The sequence below is a fragment of the Elephas maximus genome, chromosome 19 (assembly GCF_024166365.1).
Source record: "Elephas maximus indicus isolate mEleMax1 chromosome 19, mEleMax1 primary haplotype, whole genome shotgun sequence".
Taxonomy (NCBI): Eukaryota; Metazoa; Chordata; class Mammalia; order Proboscidea; family Elephantidae; genus Elephas; species Elephas maximus.
Window position 1 is genome coordinate 57,094,102 of NC_064837.1, and position 16,261 is coordinate 57,110,362.

General features: G+C 44.9%; 1 protein-coding gene across 1 annotated transcript in view; it reads right to left on the minus strand.

Moving 5' to 3' along the window:
- Positions 1–314: 314 nt before the first annotated feature.
- PRKCA (protein kinase C alpha) overlaps positions 315–16,261 on the minus strand; it is a 483,515-nt gene continuing 467,568 nt past the window's right edge. Inside the window, exon 17 of the mRNA XM_049861275.1 lies at positions 315–2,341. Within this exon, the coding sequence (XP_049717232.1) occupies positions 2,177–2,341 (165 nt within the window). The 3' untranslated portion in view covers positions 315–2,176. The remainder of the gene's footprint in view (positions 2,342–16,261) is intronic.

Consider the following 16,261-nt stretch of genomic DNA (forward strand, 5'->3'; position numbering starts at 1 on the left):
AGAAGGCTGGCTCCTCCAAGGACCTTGCATTGGGATGGTGGCTCGCCAAAGACATGCTCCTCACATAAGTTGGAAAGGCCAGTTCTAGCAACAACTGGTAGAAAATCTACACCTTCTCAAGAGTTTGCCAGTGGCACCTCTGGGGGATGGATGCCTTTGCTCCAGGGCTGACACAAGGCTTGTCTGACAGTTGATCTCCTGGGGGTGTGGTACATGCTAGAGGAGACAGTGGATAGTTCCAGGGGCAGCAAGACAGGCAGCATGCACTGGTGTTTCCATGCACACGTATCAAGGAGGCAGTCTTCCCACCCCCCCACCCCCAGAGTCACTAACAGTAACAAGGCTGAGAGGAAGAACAAAACGAAACAAACAAAAAAACAAAGTTCGGCCCGGGTGCCATGACAACACCACATCTGCACAGACACACTGGGGACAGTGGAATCAAGAATGTCTTCAAGTTGGAAGAGTAGCATCGGAGTCAGAACAGAAGATGACATTAAGAAGCTAAGAGAGAGTCTTATCTAAAAAATAGTCTGCCCAAACAAAAGTTCTGTTTGTGGGTAGAATCAAATATATATGTATACATATGTATAGTGAAAGCCTAGTTGAGTCATGTAAAGTAGCCATACATTTCTGAAATTAGATCTACATTAAAAAAAAAATTATCTGATATAGAACCAATGTGCAGGGTTAAGCATGGGGTGGGGGTGGGGGTGGGGAGGGAACACAGCAGCAAAGAATTAACCTAAAACTTAGTCATAAAAGCAATTTAGAAACAAGAACCTTCACAAATATAGCACGATGGTGTCTTATAAAATTATTATAATACTCTCTTTATACTTGATACGACTATATCAATATAGATTCACCTGTTATTAAAATTTATCGTAAACATGCAAGATTCATTGCATGATGCATTTGCAAAACATATTAAAATCCTTCTAGCAACAGAATGTTTGTGAGCTGATGTGCATCCTGCTTTCCTGATTCTACAGCTCCAGGTGTGTCATTCAACATGAACTGGAAAAGGGACACAGAACCGTATTGTTGATTATCCCTAGTGGACGTCAAGGGCTGGAGAAGGGAGGAAAAGCAATCAGTAGGGTTGGAGGCTAGAGTCAACACTTGATTAAGTTACTGTACATAGTACTTGTGTAAACGACACTGCAGCCTATTTTAAATAAATAAGTACAAAAGGGGACGGGGCGTACACTTCAGCGTCTGATGGAGGGTAACAACGCAGGTAGCAAAATACCATTGTGTGTGGGGTTGGCTGACAACACTCTTGAGTAGTGGCGTGGTTACTGATGGCACCCTGGGTCATGGAGTAATCTCCTAGAGATTAAAATGAACATACATACACGCTGGTTTATCCTTGATCTGAAATGATTTCACATGCTCATTTAGCAAAGTCCTTAGAAGATTTGGCCTCTTAAAAAGAAATATAAGTATCAAGCTAGTTATCAACTAAGCAGGGGACAAGACGACAGAGTTGCTGAATGTTCACCTAAATTTGTTTTTCTTTTCTTAAACTGGTAACCGTTGGGCTAGGTTTGGGTTACTACACATCAATTTTGGGAACAGTGAGCTGGCCCTGACTTGCCATTGAGACTAGATCCCCCCTCCGAGACCTGGATTCCAGGGGTTGTCTCCACTGAGGCAGATGACAGAGCAGCAGCTATTCTGAAGCCTCTCCCCCACCCCTGGCCCCTCCTTGCTCACTCTCCGGGTTCCCCGCTCTTTCATTCGAAAGATGTCTTAGGTGGAGATGCTTCCAGCCCCCGAGAGTGTGACAGGTTCACTTAAACATCTGCAGAGGGGGAATCCCAATGATGAAAATAGACAGAGGGTATGGAGAACACACCAAATCATACCAAAAAAGGGGCAAGAGTCTGTTTGCCTTCTAGGAAGGGTTAACCTACAGCCAGATGCGACGTCTACATAATTAAACTGGACATTGGACAATACGTCATCTTCCGCTAAGATAATGCTCCTTGGTTGTAACAGAGAGACCCTGAACAGTTGATCACATTTGGACTAATAATAACCCTAGAATTTTCAGGCCTCCATCTGGAACAAGAAAAAGGCCATGGCCTTAAAATTTTAGGGTTAAGGGTCATTTCCCACTGCTTGTGGGGCTGGGGGCTGGGGAGGCTTTTGTTCTGGTTGGTGAGTTTCATACTGCGCTCTGTAAGATGGGGTGCATAAACTGGGGGTTGACATATGAGAACCCTTCAAAATCAGACTGATCTATGTTAGCAATGACCAGCTGGTCAGGCGGCGTTAAGACAGGCTGCCCTCGCGTGAAGAACTTGTCAAAGTTTTCTGCTCCTTTGCCACACTGTGGAGAAAAGACAAAGAAGGAAGGTCAGTTAATGACACAAGGCATGGGGAGCAGCTCTCCGGGTAGCCCTTTGGGGGAAACAGGGGCTGGTGAGGCAGAAAGAATTTTGGAAGACTTGCAGACCTACTGGGTTCAAAAACCTGGCACAGCAAACAATAACAGAGAGTTACTTAATCATCAGTCTTCAAATACTCACGGAACTGAGAGTACAGGTGGAAATATGCACTGTTGGCAATAAAGTGGCAATGAGGAGACAGCCTCTTTGATTTCCCTCACCTTACGGAGCCCACAGAGGTATGAACACCATGCCCCATTCATGTGGCCATCAGGCACGGTTCCATTTTGAAAACGCCAGTATGTTGCTTGGGACTGGAAGCAGCTACTCCAGAACTGGGAGGTTGAAGTCATTGCTCTACATCTGGTTCTTTGTCACAATATCGGTTACAGTAAATACAGTAAAGGCTATGCTATTTTTGCATTCCAACTGGGATATTCTAGAAACCTTGGCCTCCAAATTAATCTTTAATCAAGTATGGGGTAAGCATGGTGGCAAGGTTGGGAGATTCTCTTTTGGGCCCAGCTGGAATTCAAACATGTCTAGGTCTATCTGGTCAGCTGCCAGACAGGTTGACTGGGAGTTCATTTTCAGGGTGGTCTCGGGCTGGGGGAGGTTTGCACTGGTGCCTTGGGGGACAATGGGGAGACCAGCAAAGACTGCTGTCTGTCTTGGATACTTCTTTTCTCCAGCATCCGCAAGAACACTCTACAGATGGAGGCTGCAGGCAAAGCTGCCTTCTTAGGGTCCCCGAGAATCATAGCAGCTTTAGCAGCATTTGGGAGCCCAACCTCGAATGTAGGACAATGGCGTCCTCCTTACTTTTCCCAGCCACCCTGAAGGGTCGTGGCATGCTAAGTCCCTGGGATGAGAGGGAGATTCTGAACCAGGGTGTGTTAGGAATGTCGCCAGTGACACAATTATTGTCAACATGTTGCAAATTACCACCCTTCTATCAGCCGGTAGTACCACAGAAGGAGCGTAGTGGTGAAGCATCAGGCTGCTAACTGGAAGCTCAGCAGTTTGAACCCACCAGCGGCTCTACGGGAGAAAAGACCTGGCGATCTACTCCCGTAAAGATTACTGCCTAGGAAACTCGATGGGGCAGTTCTACCCTGTCTTATAAGGTTGTTAGGGGTCGGAATCAACTCGACGGCACACAACAACTGCCGTACCATAGGGGTAACATGAAGCAATTCTGAGTTAGTGTAAGTTTTCAACTAACCAGGCATGCCTGGATTTTTAACAGGGGACACCTCTAGGTGAACCGTGAACTTCCTCATCTGTAAAACGGGGAGAATGATCATACCTCCCTTCCCAGGCTGTTGTGAAGGTTAAATGTCGCGTTCTGCACAGGACCCAGCACGTGGTGAGAGCTCACCACACGCTCATGTTCCTTATACGAGGCCAGGGGTGGTTCTGGGGCCTGGACTTTCTCACCTCCTTTTTCACACCCCTCTCCTATCTTCCATAAGGTTTGCTTGAGAATCGAGTTCCACCCTCTTACCGTCAAATAAAACTTGATTCTGAGTACATGTTGAGGTGGAAAGCATGACATAAATTCAAAGTAAGGTCTTTGAGACCGATAGCTTTCCTTTCCAAGGTTCTTTTCATTTTAATAAGCAACTACCCATTTGTAACCAAGGAGGTTTGGGACAGCAGTGACTGGTAGGTCTGTGTGCACTGGGGGAAATGAGGTGGGGGGACATACAGACTATTAGGCCTTCTCATCACACTGGTCCTGCCTCCCACCTGTGGGATAGCAAAGCTTTTGCTCCAATATTCTACCTTTCCACGGGCATGAAGGGATTCAAAGCAAAGGTCAACACAGGCGAACTTCTGCAATTCACATCACCCACATGCACAGGCCATTCTGAACCAAAAGTCTCTTTGAGGAATAAATAAAGACACTCTGCTTCTTCCCAGGAATTAAGCAGGGGTCTGTGCTTGATTCACCAGTTAAAAAGACAAATAAGCAAACAGGAGCCACTGCCACCAGGGCTCCACATTCGGATACTGCTGTAACGACGGCAACAGCTAAAGAAACTGCCCTTCCTTGGATATATACCAGTGGTTCCCAACCAGGGGTGATTTGGCCCCCCAAGGGACAGGTGGCAATGTCTGAGGACATCTTTGGTTTCTATGACTTGGGTCAGAGGTGCTGTTGGCATCTAGAAGCTGGGGATGCTGTTAAACGTCCTGCAATGCACAGGGCAGCCCCCCGCCCCAGCCAAAGACGTCAATGGTACTGCTGTTGAGATACCCTGGGATGTGCCAAGACTGTAATGCGAGGTCAGTGTGGGGGCCCAAACAAGGAAATTAGGCAGGAACAGCCATATCTGAGAACAGAGAGAGGAGAAGCTACAGGAGCTCAAGGCGGAAGCATCATAAGCAAGTGTTACAGCCTCCCTGGTATTGGCCTTGAGAAGAACACCCTTTAGAAACCTGATTAGTCAACATTCATTGCCTGGAGGAGCCCTGGTGGCACCGTGGTTAAGAGCAAGGCTGCTAAACAGAAGGTTGGCAGTTCAAATCCACCAGCTGCTCCTATAGGGTCGCTATGAGTCGGAACCAACTTGACAGCAATGGATTTTTTTTCATTGCTTGGATGAAGTCACTGAATCTGCTGGAGATGCTCCCAGAGGCTGGGGTGTGTCCTCCCTTAGTAAAAGATCATTTGAACTTTTCTTGATACTAACCATGCAAAGATGAGCTAGAAGGAATTTCTGAAAAAACAAACAAACAAACAAAAAAACAATAAAAGAATGTGAAGCCCCTAAAAGGAAGAGCAAGGCAAGCCACAATCAAATGTTCTCTCTCCGATAACTGACACCTGTCTGTCTAGCTCTGGGTTTGTCGTTCTGTGAAAAGACTGTACAAGTCTTATACTTTCCTTTGAGTAGCATCTTTGTGGGATTCACCAGTCACCTTCTACCGGAAATTTCCAATGCCATGGCTTATGTCCCAAAGAAAAACAGAAAGCAAGCTAAAAGAAGAGTTACTGGGGACCATATGAACATCAATGCCGAGAAGCCAGGGGATGGGGACGGTGCTTGAAGGCACCGAATTCTAAGGCTGGTGTCAGAGGAAGCTTCTCTTAGAACACCTCCAAGTGTAGTAACACACGGGGGCCTAAAAGCCTTGCTGGTGACAAACTCAGTACCTGACTATGCTGATGGCTTGCGGAGCTAAGGCGAAACCGCAGAGCCCAGATAAATGCAATTTTGCTCTGTAATCACATGGAATGGTATCTCAACTATTAGCCTCAAAGCTGCTCACCTCCTGAAACACCTTCCTTCTCTCTAAATCTCTTTAAAATTTACCTGATCTCAAAGAGGGAGGAATCTCATCTTTAGCAAACTGAAGTCTTCCTTAAACCCATTCACTCGGGTAGAGAGACCTGAGGCAGGAACAGGCCCAGGGCAAAGAGGAAAAACTCTGAGCCACTGAAATAAATTTGGAGATGTCAACAGTAGGAACAAAAGGGGGCTATGGGTGGAATTTAGCAAATGATGGGAAGAAAACCCTGTAAAAGCTGAAGGCTGAATCTGAGGATCAGATGAGGCCCAAGACTCAGAAAGGCTTTTTATTTTGAGGAAGACCATTCCCTCACAAAAGGGGTAAAAAGCACAGCCATTTTTGCCACAGGTTCAGTACTTTGAGTAACCTCACTTACTTTCCCCCAAGGAGGGCCTCTTGATGCTTTAAAAATAAGCCCTCCACAGCCGTTATTGGAATTAGGCCCAGAAGGAGACAATATCCTTTAAGTCAAATTAGAGAAGATATTGAACTACTTGTTTTCCCAAGATGTTTGTGTGGAGAACTACAACTATCCCCATATTATCACCACCCCCTACTGCAAAGTATAATGAAAACCAGAGCTCTTTGGATCCCTGGGGAAAAGTCAAACAACAGTTCCAATAAGCTATTGCATTCCTAATGCAGGAAAGAGTCTTCCTACCACCTATGATCCAACCTTACCCATAGCTGTAAGCTGGATGGGCAACGGACCTCAGGTGCCACCTTGAATCTGAGTTGGGAGCAAGAAGAGGCACTGAGACTAAAAGGTTTAAGGGGCATCTAGTGAGTGGTACCTGTGAATTAATGGATGAACAAGTGAATGAGTGATTGAGAGAGTGAAAAATGAAGCTAGCCTGGTTGCAGGCATCCTCCCAATGTTCTGCAGGGGTGAAGCAGGAAATTACCAGAGATGCTTGAAGGGCAGGCTGCCCTTGAGGGCAGTCTGTAACAACAGGCAGGTCTGGGTTATCCATGGACTCTGAGTTTTAGGCTGCCTCATAACACGCAGCAGCTAAAAGCAGCACTTGCTTCTTTTGAACAAAACCCCTTGGCTAGATGTGCACTATCTACCTCCAATGGCCACCCATACCCTTTACCAAGTGAGGCTTTTGCCACCTGGGATGTGACATACCACATGTGTGCAACAAAGATGGAGGAAGTAGGAAGAGGTGGCCCAAACCAGGCTGGGCCAGTGCACGAGCCCAGAGGAGTTCCTCTGGTGTTCCCTTGAGACCAGACAAGGTCTGTATTCACAGGGTAGTGTTACCTGAGCGGAAACGGAGGGCATGGCAGGGGAAGGACCAGACTGGAGGTCAAAGCCCCAGAGTATAGCTTTGGTAACTTGCTGCATCTCTTTTGGTCTCAGTTTTCACATCTGTAAAATGGGAACGTGAATAGCCACCTTCTAATGCCGTTGTGGGGATCAAGTGAGTGAATGTGTGTGAGACCCTTTTAAAAGACAAGGCGTGATGCAGACACAAGGTACAGCATTTACAGTAAGTGCCTGGCATGTAAAAGGCACAGGATTAATATTTGAGGGATGAATGGATGCTATTCATAATCTACCCCCCTTCTTCATCTCTGGATTCAGGAATTAACTCCTTTGTTGTTCTTGACATTCTTACCCCATTTAGTAAAAACATCAATTAACAAAATGAACCACAGAGAAATCAGGCACGGTGGATAAACATGTTACAGAGCATGGATGATGCTGAACCTGAAGGGAGAGTCACGACTCCAGGTGGGATTTGGGATTGGCACTGCCTTCTTACCCAGAGCCTATGTGGCAAATGGTACACTCCCCGTGGTGGCTGTCGGGCAGGGCGTGAGTCTGCCCTGCAGAAGTTGGCTTCTCGGCTATGGGTCTTACCTGCGAGGGGCCACCGAGAATGAACAATACGTGTTTGGGTCTCAATCCTGACCTTGTCCTCGATGTGTCTGTCATGCAGAATATAACCCTACAGTCACTGGTATGGAAGTTAGGGGGGGTATGAGCAGTTCAAAAACACTGCCATTAGAAAGCAAAACCAAACCAAACCCCAAGAGCAAGAAGAGCACAGGACAAATAAATAGTAAAGGCGTGTGGCAAAAGAAATGAGAACAGAAACATATAAAGGTGGGAAAGTCTCATAGTTATTGGATACAGCATGGTGAGCTTTGTCTTCTAGAGAGCTGTTACTTGGATCTCAAGTCCTAGTTTTGAGGGTTGACCTTCACACTGCGCCGTGGTCTAGTAGAGTGCGGAAGTACTAATATCACTGAAGTCTGCAGACAGCTGACTCAGGGTTGTACACTGCCCTCATTTAAGTTAAATAACCAACAGCAGAAATAAGCTAGAACATTCTGCTTTAGGACTGCTGGGGGGGGGGGTAATGTCCACACTATAGAACTTTCCAGTAGGGTGTCTGGCCATTGGGAGGTAGCCGAGGAGCTGCCCTCTTTAAGAAGATCAGCATGCTCAGGGAATGGTCTTCCATGCATGACCAACTCAAGCAAGGACACACGGTTAAGGGTTAAAGAGTGAAGTTAGTTTGCTCATTTAGTCACCCAAGGTTCTGGAAATGTGCTCACCGAAGACCTGGATGCCCACTGAAGCCAGTGCATTTTGGTACAGAAAGTCTGGAGAATAAGAACGGACAGAGGAGAGTATTTGGAGAACAGTCAGTTCTTGGCCTTGGAACTCAAGAGTTGGGAATGGCTGTGTAAAGAATGCCATAAACCCACATGAGCTGACATGGAAAAACCTCCGAGATACATCGTTACCTGAAAGATGCAAGGTGCAAAACAGAATGCAGGGTACAACTTCATTTATGTGTATGCTTATACATGCACACAGCTTTCTGGAAGGTTACAGAACAGACAGTGAATACTGGGACTGGGATTCGGGAAGGTAGAGATATGATCATTTTATTTTAGACCCTTCTCTACTGCTTAACTGTCTATTTCACCACAAGCAGACAGCACTTTTACAGTAATTTTTGAAACAGTGATTGAGACCTGCTTCACTCCTACAAAGAAGCCCTGGTGGTGCAGAGGTTAAGTGCTCAGCTGCTAACCAAAAGCTGCTCCACGGGAGAAAGATGTGGCAGTCTGCCTCCTTAAAGATGACAGCCTTGGAAACCCCATGGAGCAGTTCTGCTCTCTCCTACAGGGTGGCTATGAGTCGGAATTGATTCGATGGCAATGCATCTTTGGTTTTTCACTCCTGAAAACATCACCTGTGGCCAGAGATTGGAGGCAGGCTTTGGTTTCTCAGACAAAATTAAATAGCACCGTCTTAACTCCTAGGAACCCTGGTGGCGTAGTGGTTAAGAGCTATGGCTGCTAACCAAAAGGTTGGTAGTTTGAATCCACCAGGGGCTCCTTGGAAACTCTATGGGGCAGTTCTGCTCTGAGTCGGAATTGACTGGATGGCAATGGGTTTGTTTTTTGGTTTGGTCTCACCTACTGCCTTAGAGCATTAGCTCAGAAAGGGTCAAGCCTCCTCCAAAGGAGGCTGGTTGTACTGATGAGTTTGCTGACAAACACAGGCTTTGATGTGGTGAAAAAAATGTGAAATTGTTCACTACAGATGATCTGGTAAGCAAGGTAAGCACGGTGCTTACCTTGCTTATTGGATAATCTGCCCCTGCATGTAGAGAAGGAATGAATAATGAAGGAAACATGGTAAAATTTTAACATTTTGGGTATCTGGGTAAAGGATATATGGGAATTCTTTACATAGACTATATAAAGGAATATATACAGGAATTCTTTATGCAACCCTTTTCTAAGTATGAAATTAAAAGTTATTTCAAAATAAAAACCTTTTTTTTTTTTAAATGAGCACTGCACCGACTTTGATCATTAGAGTATCATCAAGCTCTCTAAACAAGCTAATGGCACTATTGAATAAAGGATTTCCGGTGAGTGGACAGTTAACCCTGATTGCATCTTCTTGTAAAGCACCTGCTCTTACTTTCAGTGCTCTTATTCTCTTTCACTGTGACTGCAAGGACGACAATGTCCTGATGATAGCTATTCTTTTTTTTTTTTTCCTGATCTCTTTTTGTTATAATAACTACAGCAATTTCCTAAGAAAAGCTACCTATAACAGCTAGCTGGCCTATTTCCAAAGTACTCTGGGATATATTTTTTGGTGTTAACACTCTACATTAATTTCTCTCTCTTTCTAATAAGTACAGTGAATGTTTTAGGCTTGTTTATGAACTAACTATCCTGTTCCTTGGTGGGAGTATAGAGAAAAAGGAAAATCAATTAACTTTACACTTCTAGTACTTGTATAAACTGTTACTCATCCCTGGCAGGATGAGTGGAAATGTGAAGGGCATTTTATTCACATGAATAATAAATCAGGATAAAGCCTACAAAACTCAAAGTGGCATTGGATCAGAATTTTCAATTCGTGTTCGTGTCTCTGAGGGCATGCCACAGGGATGAAAATTGGGCCTTTTATTTTTCGGTCAAGGAAGAATGAAAGCTTAATTTTGTCCTGAGTTTGCAGGTTGCTGGGCTGAGTAGGCTGGCCGTAGTCCTCCTTCCACACAGCGCCTCCTCCTTAGCTGGTACAGCCCTGCAGGCAGGCTGGATGCTCCGGGTTCTCCCTGAATAATGGAAGATTAAGGAGCCCCGGTGGTGCAATGGTTAAGCGTTTGGCTGCTAACTGAAAGGTGGGCGGTTTGAACACACCAGCTGCTCTGTGGGAGAAGGACCTGGCAATCTGCTCCTATATAGATTACAGCCTAGGAAACCCTGTGGGACAGTTTTACTCTGTCATATACGGTCGCTATGAGTTGGAATCAACAGCACCCAATAACCACAATGGAAGATGGATCTTTTTGGAGGTGACATCTGTTATAAACTTAAAAAAGCAAAACACGTATCTTCTCACATGGGCTCTTCTGGACATAAATGAGGCTCTTTTTTGATGACTCAGGTTGATTGTTAAGAACATCCGCAAAATGCAGCATTGACTCCGTAGTGTCTGTGGAGCTCGGGGCCAACGGCACTGACTGCAGAGATCCTCTGTGTTTTCTTGACGAGATCATGGAAACTGGCTTGCTTTGAGCTTTTCTCACAAAGAACAAGGGAGTTAGGTGGCTGTCTTATCTTCAGGCCAGTGTAATAGACTTGTTTGGTTTTTGTTTCTGTTTTAACAAAATAAATCAGTAAACGAAAGGCTCTCACTTCCAAGCAAATGCCTCACCTAGAAAATCGGCCTCATCTTCGCAATTATACACAGCGGCCCTTCGGGGACAGTCACAGCTCCTCAGGACTGTACCCTTCCACCATGGGCTGCTCCAGGCTCTTGAAAGTGCCTCCCTCGCTACTTTCACTTCTGAGCCTGGGAGATGAGCACCGTCAGGGGAGACGGCCACGGTCCTGCACCCTGATGCTGGTCACTCTCCTCTCTATTCTCTCCTTTGTATATGACCTTAAACAGAATCCAGGCCAACGCTGCACTGCAGGTCCTGATTCTAACGTCACCATGAAAGGGAAAGTCCTGTGTGGGGTCTCCTGCTGGGTCAACTGCATCATGAAATGTCTCTGCAATGGGATTTCACAATTTCATGGCCCTGTGGTCTAAACGTTAGGAACCCTGGGTGGTGCCAACGGTTAAGTGGTTGGAACCCACCCAGAAGTGCCATGGAAGACAGGCCTGGTGATCTGCTTCTGAAAGGTCATGGCCTTGAAAACCCTACAGACCAGTTCTACTCTGCACACACGGAGTCGATACACGTTGGAATCAACACAACAGCAACTGGCTTGGTGGTCTAAAGGCTAAATTCGGTGATGTCAATTTAGCAGGAAGGAAGAGAAAAAGAGTACACAAAGGTGAAACCAATTCCTCCACGTAAGCTCTGTGGCTGCGCAGCAGTAGCATACTTCTACCCTCCTTGGGGAAGTCAGTGACTCTGGAATAATCTTTCATTGGAGACTCAAAAATAAAAAGTAGAACAGAGATGATGGACCCGTTCCTTCAAGTTCAAGCTTGATCTCCAGAGGCATCCGGCAGCTAACTGTAGGCACTTGAAGTCTTGTTGTTAACCGCTGTCGAGTGGGCTGCAACTCACGGTGACCTTACGTATAACAGAACAAAATGCTGCCGAGTCCTGTACCATTTTCATGATCATTGGTATGTTTGAGTCTATGGCTGTGGCTATTGTGTCAATCCACCTCATTGATGGTCTCCCTTGTTTTTCCTGCCCATTTCCAGCAACTGGTCTTTCCTGATGATGTATCCAATGTAAGCGAGCCAAAGTCTTGCCATCCTCGCTTCTAAGGAGCATTCTGGTTGAACTTCTTCTAAGACTGATTTGTTCTGTCTTTTGGAAATCCATGGTATGTTCAGTGAAGTCCTACTGATGGTATTTCACAACCTCCAAAGGTTTGATTTCCTGGGAGCCAGTGGTGTGACTGCGTGTGAGCACAGCTACCTGTACTTAATCTAGGAGCCAGTGGTGTGACTGCGTGTGAGCACAGCTACCTGTACTTAATCTAGGAGCCAGTGGTGTGACTGCGTGTGAGCACAGCTACCTGTACTTAGTCTAATAAATCCAGGCAAACAGGTCCACCAGCACTTGCCGAAAAAGCACTGAGCAAACTTCACCCAGGCGGACAAGTTTGGTCAGCCAGCTCTATAAAACTGTTCCAAGAGACTCCTTTCAGAAACAGGTTCACTGAAAACATTAAATAAAACTCTCAGCAGCAGTAGGTTTGCTTGATTGTTTTTTCAGCAGCCATAGCTCGGCTTGTATTGCTGCTTCTCTCTTTGAAATGACAAAACTGCCTGTAGAAGGAAACACAGCTCTATTTTATCTGTAAACTTTCTGACTTTTAATTAACTCTGGATCATGGAACTCCACTTTTCCACTGAGAAAGTTGGGAAACCACATCCTAGAACAATTTTTATACACAGCCTGCATGCTCCTGCTGTGTGTGTTAACCGTGGTGTATTTTGAAGCCTCGACTGCATCTGACTTCCGTTGCTTTCTTCTGTTGTGAATGTCCTTGTCAAGTGCTGGTACCATTCTTGGCCTGTGGCCTGTCAGCTCCAGCACAGCACCATGACAGTAGGATGCCCTATGTGCCCTTTCATGAAATGTCCCCTTGTTTGAGAGGAAATGGCCCACTCTGCTGCCAGGCACCAGCATGGCAGAGGGGCTGAGGAGTTGAACTTGCAAGAGGCTCTTTGCTGCCCTCCGAGGCATCAGAACTTCCCCCATTTATCTCTGTCCTCAGCTCTTTGGCTTTTCAACAAAATATCTGCTGCTCACTCCCGTGGCTGCTTGCTTATAATCTTTTATATATATGTTTTTGGTGAAGGTTTACACAGCAATTTAGATTCCCATTCAACAATTTCTACACAAATTGTTCAGTGGCATTGGTTACATTCTTTACAATGTGTGAACATTTTCATTATCTCCATTCTGGTTGTTTCATATCCTTTAATCTAGTCTCCCTGTCCCCTTGCCTTATAATTGTTGACCGTTTGGTCTCATATAGCTGATTTTTTAAAAAAGAGCACAGTATTCACAGGTGGTATTCTTAATTTTATGAACCAATCTGTTATTTAGCTAAAAGATGACCTCAGGGGCTAGTTTTGGTTTAAGGTTTAAAGGGTATCACAGGGCAATACTCTCAGGGAGTTCTCTATTCTCAACTGGTCCAATAAGTATGGATTTTTAAGAGTTTGAGGTTCTATTCTACATTTTTCTCCCATTCTATCAGGATCACCTGTTGTGGGCCTGGTCAGAATGGTTGCTAGGGTAGCTGGGCACCGTCTAGTTCTTCTGGTCTCAGGGTAGATGAGGCTGTGGTTCATGTAGGCTATTAATCCTGTAGACTAGTTTCCTCTTTGAATCTTTAGTTTCCTTCCGTCTCTTTTGCTGTGGGTGAGTAAAGACCAATAGTCATATCTTTTTGCTTCTAATGTTCGCCATTGTTCCCCCTTCCCTACCCCCACCCAGTGTCCAGTCTTCTGTTCATTTGTCCATTTTTCTCTCTTCTTCCTCTTTTGTGTACAGGTTCTCCAGCAGAACTTGGGCCTTTGCCTGAGAGATAGATCTTGCTGTGAACAGACCAAGTCTTTCCCTTCCTTCTGGCTGAAGCTCTCACCAGGCCTGACTTTTGTGATAAACCTTTTTTTTTTTTTAATTTTATTGTATTTTTGGTGAAAATATACACAACAAAATCCATTCCCATTTAACAATTTCTACACATAATGTTCAGTGACATTGGTTACGTTTTTCACATTGTGTCAGCATTCTCATTATTTCTATTCTAGTTGTTTCACTCCCATTAACTTAGTTTCACTGCCCCCCAAACTTCTCATCTATGCTTTAGAGTAATTGCTGTCCATTTGGTCTCAGACAAATTTTTAAAAGTGTGCAGTACTCGAGATATTTTTTTTTTTTTAAGTTAAACTCCTATTTAGTTTAAAGATGATTTCAGGGGATAGTTTCAGTTCAAAGTTTAAAGGGTATCTCAGGGAATAAATAATCTTGGGATTCTTCCTGTGATCATTAAGGTTGTGCGTCAACTTGCTGTGCCATGATTCTCAGTGGTTTGGCAGTTACGATGTAGTTTTTTTTTTTTTTTATAATGTGATTACCTCCATGATGAGATCTGATATAACATGATCACCTCCATGATGGGATCTGTTGTAAGTAGCCAATATGTTGGAAGGGAGTTTCCTTGAGGGTGTGACCTGCCATCAATATAAGTGAACTTTCTGGCAAGGTTCATGAGCTTTTGCTCACTCTGGATCCTGCAGCTGGGTCCTGTTCATCTGACCTCTGGTTCTTGGACTGGAGCTAGCAGCTTACCTGCCAATCTTGGGATTCATCATTTTCCATGGCCTGTGAGCAAATGCCTTGCTGTCTGACCTGTCAGTCTTGGGTTCACCAGCTGCGTGAATCAGGAGAGGCCTCCATCCTGCCCCATGGACTTGGGACGTTCCAGCTTCTACAACTGTGTAAGCCATTTCCTTGATATAAATCTGTCTATATATTTATATGCTTTACTGGTTTTGCTTCTCTAGAGAACGCAGCTAAGGCACCTCCAGTCTCGATGGGTACAGTAAGCCCGGATTCTTTAAGAATTTGAAGTTCTGTTCTCCATTTGTATTACTTTCTATCAGACTCCATCTAGTGTATCCCTGATCAGAAAGTTCTGTAGTGATAGCTGGGTACCATCTAGTTCTTCTGGTCTCAAGGTGCAGGAGGCAGTGGTTCCTGGAGACGAGTTGTCCTGTAGTCCAGTTCCTTCTCTGATTCTTGAGTTTCCTTCTTTCTTTTTCGCTCCAGACGAATAGAGACAAATAGTTGTATCTTAAGTAATGAGAAACCTTCCATTTCAGGGCCTGGGTCTACTACTCCTACCTCTCTGCCTGTGAGATCATGGGCTATTTCTTCACAGCCAGAGGCAGTTTATTCTTTCTTGTCATTTTAACCAGCACTCAGTCAGAAACAAAACAAAACAAAACAAACCAGCAGCCAGCAGCACTCCAGAAGTAAATAAATCAACACACTGCTCATAGCTCAACTGCCTTGCGGGTGTGACTTTGCCGCCGGTGATTGTAATGGCCCACAGGGAAGTACTTACACTTGGTGCTGCTGGAGCAGAGTAACTCTCTTGTTGTCCCTACATATGAGTTTAGAGCCACAGAATCCACAGAAAGTGGGAGACTCTGCAAATACACAATTTCTTCTGAAAATAAGGTGGGAATCAAATCAAGAGGAAAAGAAGATTTGTTTTAAGGCCAACTTTGCTACAACTCATTTCTTCTGGTAAATGACTGACAAGGAAATACATTTTGTGTGACCCTTTAAGCAGGCTCAGGGCTGTGTCTCTACACTGTTCCTATAAAGAAACTAAGCCATGTTTAAGACACTATTGCAAACCTTTCATCTTCTAATTTAAGGTGGCTAAATAAGAAAAAAAAAAAAATTTTTTTTTCTTTTTCTTTTTTTTAAATAAGTAGAAAAGGTGAAAGAGAAAAAAGAAAATCCCTCATAGAATTTTCCTTGAGACCGTCCACAGCATCATTTATTGCTCTGCCCCCACTCCCCCTTAGACTAGCTCCCCTGGCTTATAACTTGAAAGCAGGGATCACACGAAAGCCTCAGAAATTAGCACCCTGGCCTGACTAAAGAAAAGGTGGGGGTGGCAGGTATATAGGGCCCTGCTTGAAATGATGACTCAGGGGGAAGTCAACTGACCCAATTAATTTTAGTTTTTCCTCAGTTTGTGCTAGAAATATCTTGGAATAATAAAATCAAGTGGGTGCACCAGCAGCAGTTTTATTCTTGGAGCAGAGGGCACATGAACATGTTTGATGGGAACATTGCTGCTCCATGAATAAGGCTGTGTGCTGCCCAGGCAGGCAGCTCTGGAGACCCAGGAATGTCCCTGCCGTCTGCTCATGGTGGTGACCTGTCAGAGGAGACAGATAGGGGGCGAACCAACATGATGGATGATTCTGGAACTGATTGTGGGATAGAGCAGCTCTCTTTGCAGTCTTGAGAGCAGAGATCTTGCTGGCAACTAGCCAATGTTGA